The sequence below is a fragment of the Podarcis bocagei genome (genome assembly GCF_964188305.1).
Source record: "Podarcis bocagei genome assembly, chromosome: 4".
Taxonomy (NCBI): Eukaryota; Metazoa; Chordata; class Lepidosauria; order Squamata; family Lacertidae; genus Podarcis; species Podarcis bocagei.
Window position 1 is genome coordinate 4,323,070 of NC_138128.1, and position 17,141 is coordinate 4,340,210.

General features: G+C 49.7%; 1 protein-coding gene across 1 annotated transcript in view; it reads left to right on the forward strand.

Moving 5' to 3' along the window:
- Positions 1–12,190, forward strand: part of PSMD1 (proteasome 26S subunit, non-ATPase 1) — a 93,188-nt gene extending 80,998 nt beyond the window's left edge. The window contains exons 20-25 of the mRNA XM_081190101.1: positions 162–331; positions 5,390–5,482; positions 6,321–6,413; positions 8,998–9,144; positions 10,109–10,264; positions 11,967–12,190. Coding sequence (XP_081046227.1) covers positions 162–331; positions 5,390–5,482; positions 6,321–6,413; positions 8,998–9,144; positions 10,109–10,255 — 650 coding nt within the window. The 3' untranslated portion in view covers positions 10,256–10,264; positions 11,967–12,190. The remainder of the gene's footprint in view (positions 1–161; positions 332–5,389; positions 5,483–6,320; positions 6,414–8,997; positions 9,145–10,108; positions 10,265–11,966) is intronic.
- The last annotated feature ends 4,951 nt before the right edge of the window (positions 12,191–17,141 follow it).

Consider the following 17,141-nt stretch of genomic DNA (forward strand, 5'->3'; position numbering starts at 1 on the left):
CCATTGTTTTATTTCAATGTTTGTTATACCATTTAATCACAAGTCACTTATTGATGAAGAGATCCGCCTGAACCTCGTGGAACTGCAGTGGCTCTTCTGGGCCCTTTCTAAGTCCAAGCAACCCTCACCTCCCCTGTGTCTCTTTTCTGCTAACTCCCCAGGCGGCCACAACGTGACTATTTCTCTGCAGTCGAGGACTGGACACACACACATGCCTTCGGTGGTCGGCGTTCTGGTCTTCACCCAGTTCTGGTTCTGGTTTCCTCTCTCTCACTTCCTGTCGCTGGCCTTCACTCCGACCTGCGTCATCGGCCTTAACAAGGACCTCAAGGTACGTCCTTCTGGGGGCCGAAATGGCGTTGCGTCGGTCAGAATAGCCTGGTGGCATTCTGCGTGCTCCAGAGTTGCCTCTTACCTGCCCAACCCAGTGAAGAAGAGTTATAGAAGAGTTTGGTGCTGACCTATAAGGCCCTAAACGGCCTCCGCCCAGTATTCCTGAAGGAGCGTCTCCATCCCTATTGTTCAGCCCAGACACTGAGGTCCAGCTCCGAGGGCCTTCTGGTGGTTCCCTCACTTTGAGAAGTGAGGTTATAGGGAACCAGGCGGAGGGCCTTCTCAGTACAGTGGTGCCTCGCAAGACGAAATTAATTCGTTCCGCAAGTCTCTTCGTCTTGCGGTTTTTTCGTCTTGCGATGCACGGTTTCCCATAGGAATGCATTGAAAATCAATTAATGCGTTCCTAGGGAAACCGCCTTCAGACCAGGTCCGGGGACAGTCTGTCCCCGGACCTCTTCTGAAGGCTGGGGGGGGGGGGACAAGGGCTTTTCTTCCCACCCCCAGCATTTTAAAAAACCCTGGGACAGCGGAGGACTTCTCCGCTGTCCGGGTGATCTTAAAATGCTGGCGGGCGGCATTTTAAAATCGCCCCGGGACAGTGGAGGACTTCTCCGCTGTCCGGGGCGATTTAAAAGCCCCTGGGAAGGCAGGCAGGGGGGACAAAGACTTTCGCCCCCCGCCCGCCTTCAGAAGGTGTTCCCGCCCCCCCCCCGGCCCGGCTTCGCAGCAGTGCTACGAAGCCCGGCGGCTGGGGCAGGTGTCCCCGCCCCCCCCACCCCGCTTCGGAGCACCGTTCTGAAGCGGGGCGGTGGGGGAAGGTGTTCCCGCCCCCCCCCGCCCCGCTTCGGAGCACCGGGAGAAGCGATCTCCCCGCAGCCCCTTGCTTCAAAAGAGGTCCGGGACCTCTTTTGAAGCAAGCGGCTGCGGAGAGAAGCGATCTCCCCGCAGCCGCTTGCTTCAAAAGAGGTCCGGGGGCAGCGGGAGCGCTTCCCGCTGCCCCTGGACCTCTTTTGAAGCAAGGGGCGGTGGGGAGAAGCGATCTCCCCGCCGCCCCTTGCTTCAAAAGAGAAGACCCGCTGTCCCCGGGGCAAGCTTCGTTTTGCGAAGCAAGCCCATAGGGAAATTCGTCTTGCGATGCAACTCGAAATCGAAAAAACCTTTCGTTTTGCGAGTTTTTCGTCTCGCGAGGCGTTCGTCTTGCGGGGTACCACTGTAATGGCACCTGTCCTGTGGAAAGGAAATAAACAACTATCTGACTTTTAGAAGACATTCCCTGTTTAGGGAAGTTTTTAATGTTTGATGTTTTGTCATGTTTTTAATATTCTGTTGGGAGCTGCCCAGGGTGGCTGGGGAAACTCTGCCAGATGGGCGGGGTATAAATAATAAATTATTGTTGTTGTTGTTGTTGTTGTTGTTGGCTGTGTAAATAGGTTTGGCTTTGTCTTGCCCCTGGGGTTTCTGCTTTCAGCTGTTGAGCATTGTGATTTCCAAGCTGAGCACTGTAGTACACATGCAGGCCTGTAGAGCCAAAGGTCTTGGATCTAATATTTTATCATCTCCAGTGTGGTGTAGTGGTTAAGAGCTGTAGTCTCGTAATCTGGGGAAGCGGGTTCGCGTCTCCGCTCCTCCACATGCAGCTGCTGGGTGACCTTGGGCCAGTCACACTTCTTTGAAGTCTCTCAGCCCCACTCACCTCACAGAGTGTTTGTTGTGGGGGAGGAAGGGAAAGGAGAATGTTAGCCGCTTTGAGACTCCTTCGGGTAGTGATAAAGCGGGATATCAAATCCAAACTCTTCTTTAAAAAGGGAATTAATTAATGGGTGATTTGAAAAGCCTTTTCCCCTCTTGCCTGAGACCCTGTAGAGGAACTGCTAGTCAGAGCAGGAAACACCAGCCTGGAAGGACCAATAATCCTACTCATTGCATAGCAGCTCCCTTATAACGGACAAGCTGGTGTTTTGCCTGCAGAAGGTAACCTGGTTCAATCCCCAGCGCCTCCTGTGAAAGGGACCCTGGGTGGCAGGGCTGGGAAAATGCCCCCTTGGGACTTTAGGGAGCAGCAGCTACCTGAAGAAGCCCATCCTAGGCCAGGTGGATCAGTGGTCTGACCTCATCGCAAGTCTGTCCCCCAAACCAAGGCGATGGTTTGGTCCTCTAGCAGTTTCAGGGGAACCGCCTTCAGATTCCCAGTTTCCGGCTTCTCCTTAAGCCCGAACTGCTGATCTCTCTCCTCTTCAGCACCACCCTTTCAAATAGATTTGTGGGATGCAATTATATTCCCTTTCATTAAGTTCGGGCGCCGTTTGATTCCTGTGGGCGAAAAGGGGAGCCAGCAGTGAGCACAGCATCACATCGGCGCTCTCAAAGGTTAATCTTTCAAGCTTCCCCCTCTGAGAGCATATTGCGCCCCCAGCTATGGAAAGCATGATGAGAATCTGCATCAGCCAGGAGAAGAAGGGAGCTGTTTCCTGGCAACGTTAAGGAAAATGATTGTAAATCGCCAGGGTCGTGGTAGGTAGCTTAAGATTCAGGGTGGAGGGCAGGTTTTGAAGTTGGCCTCCCTCTGGTTAAGGGGGGGGGCAGGGAAAATGCAGAGCAAACTGAAGCCACCTAATTCCTCCTCTGCCACTTCCTGAACACTGCTGCAGACTTTTATCTCAGGGGTGGCTTAGGAAAAATGACTTGCCAACTTGGAGAGTAGAGATGATTTTATTTCGGACTCTGCTGCCGCCGCTGCCGATTTGCACAGCCCTCTTAACGCCATCCTCAAAATGCACTTTTTGCTTTTATCCTTTTAACAGGCAGAACCAGGGCTCTGGGCAGTCCTTGTACTTGCAGCTCCCTCACCTTCAGCATCCTGAGAATAATTTTTTAAAAGACATTTCTAGGCTGCAAGTAGAAGTTTCAGAATGTGCAAGAAGTGCCTGGTCGGAACCTGGGGGCTTCTGCCAGTGGGAGGAGAACACATTATATTTACAGTACGGATTTCAGGTTGCTTTTCTGCATCCTTTTCCAGCTTCTTCCCTTCCAGATGTTTTAAACTCAGCCACGCAGGGTGGTGCTAATAAGAGTTCTAGTCCCAAACCTCTGGAGGGCACCAGGATGGTGAAGGACTCAGAAAAGCAGTCGCATTACTTTATCATGTGAACATATGGAGCTGTTTTTTACTGAGTTAGACTATTGGTCCTTCAATCCAGTATCATCGACTCTGACTGGCAGCGGCTTTCTGCAGTCTCTGGAAGAGAGACCATTCCCAAGCCTTGCTTCCTGTATCTGGAGATGCTGGGGAGTGAAACCCAATATCACCTACTTTGACTGCCAGCATCCCTTCAAGGCGTTTGATGGAAGGTTTCCCAGAATTTTTAACTAGTAATCCCAGGGATTGAAGTGATGACCTTCTGCAAGCAAGTCAGGTGCTCTACCATGGACCTAAGGCCCCTTCCCCAACTAAGTCCATTGAATCTGTGGTGAGGAGGACTGTAGACATTCCCAGGCAGGCCGGGCTGTGGGGTATGCGCTTTCCAAGCTTTCCCGAAGAGGGAGGTGCAGAGAGTTTGGATTTGATATCCCGCTTTATCACTGCCCAAAGGCGTCTCAAAGCGGCTAACATTCTCCTTTCCCTTCCTCCCCCACAACAAACACTCTGTGAGGTGAGTGGGGCTGAGAGACTTCAGAGAAGTGTGACTGGCCCAAGGTCACCCAGCAGCTGCATGTGGAGGAGCGGAGACGCGTACCCGGTTCCCCAGATTGCAAGGCCACCGCTCTTAACCACTACACCACACTGGCTCTCTAGAGAGAGAATTGCCATGTGAAAATACACAGTAAGGCGAGAAGCCTGGCTTCTCTCTGCTTGTTCTTGGGTCTGCACAACCGCATCTGTGTCTGTGGCCATGATTCAGAGCAGTTGTGTCCTGGGGAAATCAAACCTGATGGAAATGCTGTCTCAGAAGTAACTTGGATTCTGCAACGACAGCAAGCCGAATTCAGCAATGTGTTTTGCAGGCTGGGCACATGCCACCTCTTTGCCTGAATTTCACATACCTCAGGCTACCTTTTTATCCCTGCAAATCCGGCAAGATCACCTTGAGCTGAACGATTGGCACAGGCGGCAGATCGGTTCTCAGAGACAGACAGATGAACGGATAAACCTGCTTTCTGCAGTCTCGTCTCAGTCTGTGAAGTACAAGATTGAACTCCCCACGATATGTAAAAAAAATATGTCCCTGCGCATAGGGGACTAGCTTATGTGAGAGATGGTTGCGTTAAGACCCTTTGAGGGCGGAGGGGACCCAATCACAAAGGCCCCATGGGGTACAGTCCACAAACAGGCTCATCTGCTCTCGATTATAATTTGGCCGTGAAAGTCAGCAGCCAGTGGCCACACTTACCAAAGCCGGTGTTACTTTAGGTATTTGTGCTTGATCCTAATTCAGGATCCACACAATGAAGTTTGTAGGATTTGGACAGGCGTCACAACAGGGAAGGAAATTGCATGTGAAATCCCTCAGAAGACTTATGGCGAATAAAGAGTGTGTCTTTCCACTCCCCCCATCCTCCCTGACCTTTTTATTTCACTGCAGCCTTTGCAAGACTCTCCTTCCGTCTTTCCTCTAGCCTCATAAGGGCTAGAAACTTGGGGCATGTGTGAATGTGAGATTCTCAAGATGCTGAGTTCTGAACCTGCCACCAAACCCCCCACTTTCTGTTTGCCCAGCCCTGCCTTCAACATCCCTTTTCCAGTCATGGCCGAAATGTGAAAAGCCGGGAGAGAAAGCAAGAGCACAAACAGTGCTCTGTACCGTGTGGGAGCCAGCGAGGGCACAACTGCCTCACCGGGACTAAATTGCCTCGTAATGGAATAATGATGTTTCAGTTCCCTGATGGCTCAGAAGCTTCCGGCGAGTGGCAGAGGCAGCATTTGTGCTTCACCTGGCTTGTGTGCGTCTCCCAACGAGGGCACCGCACGAGGCTACGCTTTGCTCTCCGGCCTTCCGCCATGCCTGTCCGACTTTGCCCTCCAAACGCGCGCTCTCTCTCTCTCTTCCTTCTGCAGATGCCAAAAGTGCAGTACAGATCCAACGTCAAGCCCTCTACGTTTGCCTACCCAGCCCCGCTGGAGGTGCCGAAAGAGAAGGAAAAAGAAAAGGTGGGTGAACGGCCCTCCTGTGTCCATGTGGGCTGCTTGGCTTTGTGCGCAGACAGAACAAACAGTTGCCCCTGCTGCTGCTACATTGGGACCCCTTCACGTGTCTCGAGGCTTCTCTGCCCCTGAGATCAAAGTCGAAATTGCCCCTCTGCGCTATTTCACACAATGTGTGGTAGAAAACCTAAGTTTGCCCTGAAACGGTGGGCCTGGCGGGGAGCAGCGGGCAGTCCTGAATCCCTAGTGCTTCCCTCCCTCATTTCAAACATATGTTTTTATTGGTCATAGATTATAGGTGGATTATAGTAGGATGGTCTTCCCTCTCCTCCCCCAGTGTTCTTGGGGAAAGCCCTCTTGCGCTAGCTTCCACTAAAGGCCCAGCATTTTCAGATGTACACTATTAGTATTAATGAGTGTACACGGATCTGTCAAAACGTAATGTGTGAATTAACCCCAAAAGCAGCCCTCAAAGGATGCTGCCTCTGCATGCTCAGAAAGGGTATGAGGCCAACTGGGAGGCTCTCCCTGCTCCAGGGACTCTTTCAGAGAAGCATCGGAAGGCTCCTCAGGAGATTAAGAGCTCCTGCTTGTCAGCCTCTGAAAACAAACCTTTTGAGAAGCAAGAGTGAGCTGGGCCTCCAACTTTGGGGCCCTCTAATCTTGGGGGCTTCATGGGCCATACAGCTGACCCTCCTTCTTCCACCCCTCTCCACACACACACACACACTCTTCCCCCACTCCAGTTAGGGCCTCCTGCTCCCCCTGCCATATCTGCGCCTGACCCTCAGAGCACCATTATTGGCTTGTTCTCCTGAAAGCCTTTTGTTGTTCTCACGCTCAGGTTTCTACTGCTGTGCTGTCCATCACAGCAAAGGCCAAGAAGAAGGAGAAAGAGAAGGAGAAAGAGAAGAAGGAAGAGGAGAAAATGGAAGTGGTGAGTCTATAATCTCCCATCCTCCGAATCATCGTCCAGGAATGCTGTTCCGGGGCATTGATCTAGGAAGCATGGCCTCTGGAGCCACTTCATGGTGGTCAAACTCTCCTCTGTCAGTGGGTTCCTTAGGCGTCAGTAAGGATCCAATAGGGAGGCAATATTAAATTGACACTGCAGTTGGAAGAGAGAGAAGCAATGACCTTAGTCTAACATCCCTGTGCTGCAAAGCACTAGTAAGATCTTAGCTAAACCCTAAATCCAGCAAACCCTGAATGAATTCAGTCAATGTGGTTTCATCCCATAGTTAAGTGGCGTTTGCAGTTACCTTACGGTGGTACCTGAATTGAACAAGTTTATTTGGAGAAACCACCATGTTTTGCCGAACCTTCAGGAAGCTCTCTGGCTTGCAGAGACTGTGGTGTCTGGAGCTGGTCAAGCATGGAGAGGGAGACAGAGGCCTGGCTATGGGCCGTGGGGCAGGGAGGGACCCTGCTCCCTCTGCCTAGCCCTTATTTGCTCATCTCACTCTCTGGCCTTCAGTTGGGCCCCAGAGAAAGCCCCAAAGGAACGGGAGGCAGGCCGAAGAGGGGCAAAGACGTGATTGCAGCAAGCGGGACAGAGGCAGTCTTATCCAAGCCGACCAGTTTCGGAAGTGGATGAGGAGGCTGCTTCTGAGGAGGGCAGCCTTGCTTCCAGTCTGGACAAGCTAACTTGGAGTGAGTTCATTAGACATGGGGAAATGCAAAACTGAGTGCTGAGCTACATCAAATATTCAATTTTTTGGTTCCAGTTACAGATAGGTAACCGTGTTGGTCTGCCATAGTCAAAGTAAAAAAATTCCTTCCAGTAGCACCTTAAAGACCAACTAAGTTAGTTCTTGGTATGAGCTTTCGTGTGCATGCACACTTCTTCAGATACACTGAAACAGAAGTTGCCAGATCCTTCTATATAGTGAGAAGGTGGGGAGGGGTATTACTCAGAAGGGTGGTGGGAATGGGAGATTGGCAGATAGCTGAGATGAGCCTGTTGACAACTCTTAACGACTGTAATAGGTCTTACAGGAAAAGGCAAGGGGTGAGAAGGTGAGAAATGGCTTAGTCATGTATAATGGGATAAGAAGCCAATGTCTTTGTTCAAACCAGGTCCCTCCATGGTTTTAAGTTTGGTAATGAATTTTCAATTTTTGGTGTTCTCTGGGTATCTGGTTGGATTGTCCTGGGGCACTCATTTCTCCCAAAGAGGCTGAGATGCTGCCAGAGGAGGCTCCCTTTTTTCCTCCTAATATTTGGGATCAGAGAAGAATCTTGCAGTTGCCACCACCCCAGGATCCTCTTGGGGTCTCCACCTTCCTTTGTAGCATGTGGCCTGGATCACTTGCTCGAGTCATTTTCTCAGAAGCTGCCTTGGGGTGGTGCTCCCATGTTTCTTCCTCCCACCCCCTTTCTCTTTCTGGTCGGTGCAGGGCCAGTGTTGAGAGACTGACCCACACGCCAGCAGAAACCCCTGGCCCCACTGCTCCTTGCTGTCCCTCCCTGTTCTTCTGCCCAGGGTGGGTGAGCAGCAAGCTGTGTTCCCTCCCACCCTGGTTTGTCTTTTGCTTTTGGGGGGTGGAGGTGGCCTGAACTGGGTCCAGATGTGAAGGCCCAGCAGTCAAGCAGGCAGTAGGAGCAGTGGGAAGAACTAAAAAATGGAAGCAGGCACTGGGGAAGTTGGTTTGCGCATTTATGTACTGCAGCCCTCCCTAGTTGTTTTGGACTACAACTCCCATCATTCCCCGCAAGTGCGGCCATCACCCTCTAGTTGTAGTCCTGAACATCCAGGGAGGCTGATAGACCACTTGAAGGAGCTTTCATGTGCACCTATCCTTCCATCTGAAGGACAGGACATTCTTCATTAGTACGCCCACATTGCCGAGCGAGGGGGACAGTGGTTTCCCCAAGACTAGCCAGTGAGTTCATAGCCGAGTCAAGAAACTGAAGCTGAAGCCTGTTTGGCTCTTGCCACTCTCCTCTGTCTTCCGCTCCGGGTGCCTTCATCTTTGTGTCCTTTTGGCTCTGGGGTGTCTTCTGTTGTCCGGGCAACTTTTCTTCCCAACTCCCTGGGAACTGAAAACCCTCTTCCTGTGTTGTCCAAACATGCGGCCGTACCTGTAAGGGGGGAAAACATGACACAGGTCCAGAGGCATTTTAACAAGGCTGAAGGAAAGCCTTCCTTCCACCAGCCCACGAGGGGAGCAAAGTGTACCTGAAGTAGCCTCCAGAGAGCTATCAATCCCGGCCGATTTCTCACTGCTGCCATCTTTGGAGACAGCTTTATGGCTCAGAAAAACACCCATCGTTGAGCTTCGGACGGGACAGGATAAAGTTCTGCTTCTTTTTAAAATTTGCAGCCAACCCATTAAGGCTGCCTGGCGTGCCTGGATTTTGGCTTCGTTTTGCTTTATTATTCATTGACGTGGGGCACGTCTGTGCTGGTACGAAGGCTGGACGATGGGCAGGTTCTGCTGTGGCTCCACGTCCTGTCCTCTCGTATGTATTTGGCTGTGTGTGTGTTTTAACGCCTCTTTCCTCCCATCCGCAAACAGGACGAAACCGAGAAGAAGGATGAGAAGGAGAAGAAAAAAGAGCCTGAGCCGTCCTTCCAGCTCCTTGACAATCCGGCCCGGGTGATGCCCGCCCAGCTCAAGGTCCTCACCATGCCAGAAAGCTGCCGATACCAGCCTTTCAAGACCGTGAGTCGAGCGCATATCTCTCCACTGACGACCCTCTTCACACCATAAAGCAGGGGGTGGGGGACCTGTGGCACTTTCTGGGTGTTGTTGGACTTGACGACCCATTAGCCCCACCCAGCATGGCTCCTGGGCAGGGGGATGATGGGATTTGTAGTCCAGCAGCATCTGGGTGGGGGGGAAGGCGACAGATTCCTCCCACTCACCATGTCATTGATTTAACATCATTGGCTTTGAGCAGGTTTAATCATATTTAACCATAGGACCCTTCACTAGAAGGCTTTGAAACAAGATTGGTCAGATTCATGGAGGAGAGGGTGGCTACTCTCCCCATATGGACCTCCCCAGACCCTGCAATCATGAGAGGCCCTTCTTCATGTGCCTCCTCTACGAGAGTTCCAGAGGGTGGCAACACAAGAACAGTGCCTTTTCTGCGGTGGCTCCTCATTTGTGGAATGTGCTCCCCAGGGAGGTGTGCACCCAGAGTCGCTGGGGAAACACAGCCAGATGGGTAGGGTGATGATAATAAATAATTTAATTCTGAAAGTGTGGTGCAGTGAAATAAAAGTTTGAGAAGCACTGCCCTAGGCCACCTCTGTCTCCTCTTCATTGCATTATGGCTTGTGCAAGAGACCTTCCTGGTAGATTCCCTTCTCTCTGCTAGGTGAGGGCCAGTGGGCCGTTTCCAGTCAGGATTACCTTGGAGAGGCTGGACTACTTTGTCCCCTCCTGTGTCATGCAGATGTCCCTTTGCTGAGCAGGGTGCCAGAATGGGGGCAGTGATTGTCAGGCGGCTAAATTTAGCTGCAGCTGCAATTAAACAAGGGGGTGGGGCCAGCTCTTGCCCCCTCCCCCTGCTCTGGATTGGCTGGCTTGTGATGCAGCTTCCGCATGACCCTGACTCTCTGGCCCCTGACCCAGCAGCCTCGGGGAACCTTGAACTCACTTGGTGCTCCTCTTTCTCCAGCTTTCCATTGGGGGCATCATTGTCTTGAGAGACACCAGCGAGGACACAGAAGAGCTGGTGGAGCCCGTGGCTGCGCATGGGCCGAAGATTGAGGAGGAGGAGCAGGAACCGGAGGCTCCGGAGCCTTTTGAATACATTGATGACTAAGACGTGGGGGTACGTAAGAGGGAGACGTCCCTGCCTGGGCTGAACCTAACCCAAGACAGCACCCTGAGGAAATCACATGTGCAGGGGACGATGGACCTTGCCATATTCTGATATTCAGAGGTCTGCTGCCTTTGGATGTGGAAGCTCCATTACTGTCATTCAGGACAGAAACCAGTTGACAGAGTTGCCCAATGACAGGGCCGGCCTCGACATTATGTGGCAACAAGCACCGTGGTTAGTCCCGTGTTGAGGAAAGTCAGGCTTTGCTCTTATTCACTCGGAACCTGCTCTCAAAACAACAGGAGCAGTGCGACATTCACTAGCTTTCTAAAATCCAGTACAGTCATACCTCATGTTACGTTTGCTTCAGGTTCAGCGTTTTCAGGTTGCGTCCCGTGGCAACCCGGAAGTACTGGAATGGGTTACTTTCGAGTTTCACCACATGCGCAGACGCGCAAAATGACGTCATGTGCAGAAGCGATGAATCGCAACCCACGAGTGCGCAGACGCGCATATGCGGTTTGCGTTCTTTTCAGGTTGCGAATGGGCCTCTGGAACAGGTCGCGTTCGCAACAAGAGGTACCACTGTACAGTCATACCTCGGGTTGCGAATGCTGCGGGTTGTGGGTTTTTGGGTTACGGACTACACCAAACCCGGAAGTACCGGGACAGGTTACTTCCAGGTTTCGGCACAGAAGCACTAAATTGTGCTTTGCGCATGCGCAGAAGCGCCGAATCGCTTCATGTGCAGATGCATCGCTGCGGGTTGCGAACGAGCCTCCCACATGGATCACGTTCGCAACCCGAGGTATGACTGTAGATTGAACTGGTTTTTGCACAGAGAACTGCACACAAAACTGGCAAATAATTCAGTAGCTGCTGAGAACTGAACCAGGCTGGGCAGAGTGCAGAATTCTCAGCTCTGCCTGTACCATTCGGCTCCATCGTTCCCTGTGCCCTTTCATTCCCACAGGCAGCCTTGTGCCTTGGCCAGGGCTGTGCCTCTTCTGCAGCGTGGCAGGTCCTGGATGTCAGCTCTGGATTCCTGGACTGGTGTTAAGGGCTCTTGCCAGGCTGGATGGCTCAGAGGGTCAGCTTCTGACTGGGCCTGCTAAAACCCAAGCCTCACCTTCAGGTTTCTTGTAGAGCCGGCTGTTAATCAGCTGGAGTCTTTGGAGCAGGGGAGTTAGAATCCCGTTTGCCATATCTCCAGCTGGTCACAGCACCTTAATCACAAATGATGACATGGCAGGCAAGTTTGTGGCTGAAGAAATCGGACGGTTCGTCTTCTCCTAAAAAGCAAGCCATGTTCTGGAAGTGTTGTTTTTCCTGAACCGCTGAAATGATGTGCATGCGTTGCAAGCTAATCTGAAGAACCGGAATGGGTTGCTTAGAAGATGCTTGCTCCAGGAAGCTCCTTGGGCCTTCCTCAACCTCTGGCGCCTCCCAGGTGTTCTGGACTGCAGTCCAAAAACATTTAGGGCGCCAGCTTGGGGGGCGGCTGGGATAGGTTGCCCAGTAAAACATTTCAGAGAATAGCCGTGAAGAGTGGCTGAGACCACCACCGTTTCGCCTCTGTAGCTGAGTGAATCTGGGCCCAGAATCGGAGGAAGGCACCGTGTGGTGGTAGAGCTGTGGTTGCCACTAACTCCTTGCCTTTTTTTTTTTTTTTTTTGGTCTCCTCTGTCCTTTATTTTTCTCCCCCTCCTAGGGCTCTTAAAGGAAGCTTGGTGCGCATTACGTCTGAAATTGAGGAAACGGCCCGGAGGAGGCTCTTTCTGCAGCCTGCAGCTCAGTGCATGCTCTGTCACTTCTGTGCTGACCGGCAGCAGGCAGTCCACATTTTATGGGTGACAAAAGGAAAAACCTATGCTCTCTTTAGTGTACTCTTTCACGAGAAACCAGTTTTCAAAATAAATAAAATTAAAAACCCAAGCGGTGGCTTTGTTCTTCGTTATTCCTCGCCTGCAACGTCAGGAAGATGTGAGATGAGTTTCACAGCCTCACCTGCCTTTGTACCCCCATAGTGTTTTTTACACCGGGAAAACATTCGGCCTTGAAGAATACATTTTGTCAATGTGTTGATACAGACTCTCCGTCCTGCCCTGGGTAACTTTGGCTGCTGCAACATCCTTTGTTGGGTTCTGACACCCTCAAACATACTTTCATACCCGATGTCCTCTGGGTCTGGGCTGTGGAAAGGCAGCCCATGCAGCCTGAGGTCTCGGGGTAAATGCTCAAGTGCATGGTATTGTCAGGAGTTCAGCCTACACTTGAGTAGGACCCTGGCAGAGACACATGCCCGACTGACATGTTCCCTCCCTCCTGGTCGATCATTCGAGAGCTCCATAAGCTTTCTTCTGCCAGAACATCACAGTGAACGATGCCAACAGACATCGGCAGACTTAGGGATCCACAGAGTCTTCGCAGCTTGCGTAACAGACCTCAGCAACTCAGCATTTTGGCTAATCTACTTTATTTACATATAAACACACACAGAGCACTGCAATGTGGCTCCCTCTCTCTCCAGCATCAGACAGCAAAGCGAGAAAGAACAAAGGACAATAGTCGCACTTCACGGAACACAGGAACACAAACATCCTGTCTCCATCACTTCCCACTCTGTGGAGTCAAAACATACACCATCATTTGATAGACAAAAATCCAATGACTGCAGCCATGGAGCAGGAATTCTAACAGGTATATGTGTGTCTTCAGGAAGCCCTTGGTGAAATATCTTCATCTTGGGCAGCTGCTCAGAGGCCTTTAGCATTGGAAAGGGCCTTATATTGGACCGGCTAGTAAGAGCCGGTGTGTCGTAATGGTTAGAGTACCACACTGGGACCTGATACTCTGTGGTTCAAATCCCCACTCAGCCAGGAAGTTTGCTGGGTGACACTGGCGACCAGTCACTGCTTCTCATCCTAACCTACCTCACAGGGTGGTTGTGGGGATTAAAGGAAGAGTGGGGAGAAGAACCCTGTCCACCACCTTGAGCTCCCTGAAGGAAAAGATGGCATATAAATGCAATTACAGTGGTGCCCCGCAAGACGAATGCCTCGCAGGACGAAAAACTCGCTAGACGAAAGGGTTTTGCGGTTTTTGAGCTGCTTCGCAAGACGAATTTCCCTATGGGCTTGCTTTGCAAGACGAAAACGTCTTGCGTTTTTTGCAAGTTTGTTTCCTTTTTCTTAACACCGTTAATACAGTTGCGACTTGACTTCGAGGAGCAACTCATAGAATGCGGTGTGGTAGCCTTTTTTGAGGTTTTTGGTGATTTTTGAAGCTTTTCCAAAACTTCCGACACCGTGCTTCGCCAGACGAAAAATTCGCTAGACAAAAAATCTCGCAGAACGAATTAATTTCGTCTTGCGAGGCACCACTCTAATTAAAAAATAAACAAGGAGAATCCAAGCCATAGGAAGGGCACAACTGGGTCATGCAGTGCTATAAAGCTGCAGTGTGCAACTGCCATTTTAATAACAGTGATGTCTTGGCAGCATTAAGAGAATCTTGTGTGAAAACTGCCGCCCGCATGTAGAGGGTGTCTGGGTGGTGGAGGAAGGATAAACTGCATTCTTTCCCCCTCTTCTTGGAATAGGTTTGCTCTCCAGATGTGGTCATTCCGCTTTGTAGAGAGTTCTTCACATCTTTCCCTTCAGACAGCGGTTGTCTCCTGGAATGTCCCGTTGTCCCAGCAACAGCAACCCTAGAGATGCCTGAAAAATAGAGTCATGGTCTGAAGTTGACAGCAGAGATGGAGCTGGGTTTTCTTTTCCGTGTCTTGTTTTCCAGGAGATTCCAGATAAAGGGACGAGGTTTTCAGTGCGTTATCGTTACTTCCAACGTGTAATGGAAATGGCATGAATATTTGAAGGGGGAAACCCCTTCCTGCTCCCTTTCCCCCCTCTCCTGTGCGTCACTGGGACATGAGAGGTGTTGATTAGAGCTGGTTTTCTGGGGAAGCAGCGAGACAGTGGTGAACTTTTGCAAGCGATGCTGCAGGGAGGTAAAGAAGGCCACTCCCTGAGAGAGGAAATTAATGAGAATTTCCAGGGGGATCCCTGGGCCTTTAAACACAGACACATTCCCAGCACATTCCCTGCATGAAGTGGGGCAAGAGATTGCTTCACCTGTTGGATTTTTGCCTGTTGTGCAGCTGTTCCAAGGCGCAGGAGCTCTACTTGGAAAACTAATATTCAGTGTTCCTGTTGGAGCATCTCAACTTCTCAGTGAGGTTTTCTCGTAATCCTTAACTGCCATGTAATCTAAACCAAAATTATCTCCCTTGCCCTGTCACAAGGTTTGCAGGAAGCTTTAGTTGCCTTGAATGTTTTGTGGCCGAGGTGAGATTTGAACTCGTCTCAGTCCTGGCTCACAGTTCACTCTGGCAACCGTTAACACTGAACAGGAGAGCTTGCCAGTCTGAGATAACTCACTGACTTGAAGGTGAGATGAAAGGAACAGTCCTGTACCTACTCAAGAGTAATCCCCATTGAACTCAATGGGACTCATTTCTGTATAGACACATGTAGAATTGCACTATTATTGTGCCTGATCCAGCACCAGGGTGCAAAGTTTGGTTATCGGAGTGTCCGTGGTTCATACTACATTACCTTTCATATACATACTACCTTTCCCGCCCCGACGTGGCCACAGTGATCCATGCGACGGTCACCTCCAGGCTTGACTACTGTAACTCGCTCTACGTGGGGCTGCCCTTGAAGCTGTCCCAGAAACTCCAGCAGGTGCAGAATGCTGCAGTGAGGCTCCTTACAGGGTCTCTGCCATAGGAGCATATTCACCCAGCGCTTTTCCAGCTGCACTGGCTCCCGGTGGAGTAAAGGATCAGATTTAAGGTGCTGGTTTTGACCTTTAAAGCCCTTCACGGCCTAGGACCCTCGTACCTACAGGACCGCCTCTCCCGGTATGCCCCACGGAGAGCCTCAAGGTCCATAAATAGCAACACCCTAGTGGTCCCGGGCCCTAAGGAAGTTAGATTGGCTTCAACCAGAGCCAGGGCCTTTTCAGCACTGGCCCCGGCTTGGTGGAACGCTCTGCCTCATGAGACCAGGGCCCTGCGGGATATTATTTCTTTCCGCAGGACCTGTAAGACAGAGTTGTTCCGCCTGGCCTTTGGCTTGGAGCCAATTTGATTCCCTCCCTCTCTTTTTTCTTTTCCTTCTCCTCCTGCGATGAGGCTACATTTTAATATTTTAATGTTTCAATATTTTAATGTTGTATTTTTAATTTTGTAATCATTTAACTTGTTTTTATTATTGCTTGTAAGCCGCTCTGAGCCCGGCCTTGGCTGGGGAGGGCGGGGTATAAATAAAAATTATTATTATTATTATTATTATTATTATTATTATTATTATTATACTAGTTTTTATTTTGAAGGCTCTTCCGAGTAAAGCCTTTCCTGAAAGGGTGCTCTTGCACAAAAACGAGTTAAATTAAACCCACAATTAGTGTAATTCCAGGATCTGGGAAATATGTAACTTTGGGGCTCTTTGCCATGCCACCCTTTAATAATTCCTCCCTTCTTGGTTTGTATCCTGCCCTTCATTCCCAAGCACCCCAGGAAAGTAGGTTAGGCTGAGAAATAGTGGTTTGGCCCCAGGACATCCAGTGAATTTTGCTGCTGAGGGAGAATTTGAACTCGGGACTCGCACGTCCTGCTCTTAATAACCTAGAAGCTGGAGGCTAACAGCAAATTCGGAGTGTGCCTCGTTGGCTACCCTTCCTCTAACCACTAGGCCACACTGGCTTACGGGATCAAGAAGCTTCACGTAAATTATTTCATTTCATTTCATAAAATTTAAACGCTGCTTGATTATTTTTTGTTAAAAAAAACCCCAGCAGTTTACAGAAAGGTAAATCAAAAAAAATACAGCAATAATTTAAAACACATAGAAGTTGGACTATTTTGATTGTTGTTAGCCGCCCTGAGCCCAGCTTCGGCTGGGGAGGGTGGGATATAAATAAAATTTATTATTATTATTATTAAAATACTAAAGCAGATTAAAATTACATTAAATGCTGGCAGAATCCGAGACCAGGGAGAAGAGTCGGTGGAAGAAGATTGGAAGAAATTTAAAGACTATTTACAGAAATATTGTAAAATTAATCTGAAGAAGTGTGCATGCACACGAAAGCTCATACCAAGAACTAACTTAGTTGGTCTTCAAGGTGCTACTGGAAGGAATTTTTTTATTTTGTAAAATTAATGAATGTTAGAATGATGTTGGATAGAAACTAAGTGGTTTTTAGCTGCAATACTATAAGGGAATATGAAAAATTGATTACGAATAGGTAAAGATTTAATGGTACAATATTTTAAGATTAAAGATTAGGATAAACAAAGAGGGGAAGGATTTGCTGAACCAGCAAACTGAATTGGAATACAAGAAAGGGAGGCGTGAGGAGGTCCGGGAAACAAGCTAATGAAAAATAAGTAATGGAAAGACTGAGTTGTTTTTAATTATTTTTATTTTGTTTTTTTCTTTTTTCTATTTTACTTTTGTAATATTTTGAAAAAATAATAATAAACATCTTATAAAAAAAATTGCATTAAATGCACACCACCTGGTTGAGGCCAGGTGGGCCTCTGTTCGAAAAATATTAAAAATAAGGGAGTGAAGAGAAGGTTTCTATCTAGCCTTCATGTTGTTGAGCTACTTTTCTATGTGCAGGGATCTTTAAAAATAAGAATGGGGATGAACTGAATTGTGTGGAAACACCTCCTGCAACCTGAAGTGGCCCAGCCCAGACAGGTCCACCATCTCACTGGCGTTTTGTGACCCAGGCCTTCTTCCAATAACCACTTTTTCGCCAGAACAGCAAAAAACTTTTTCTTCCATTCTGCCTCCCCATCCATCTTGCT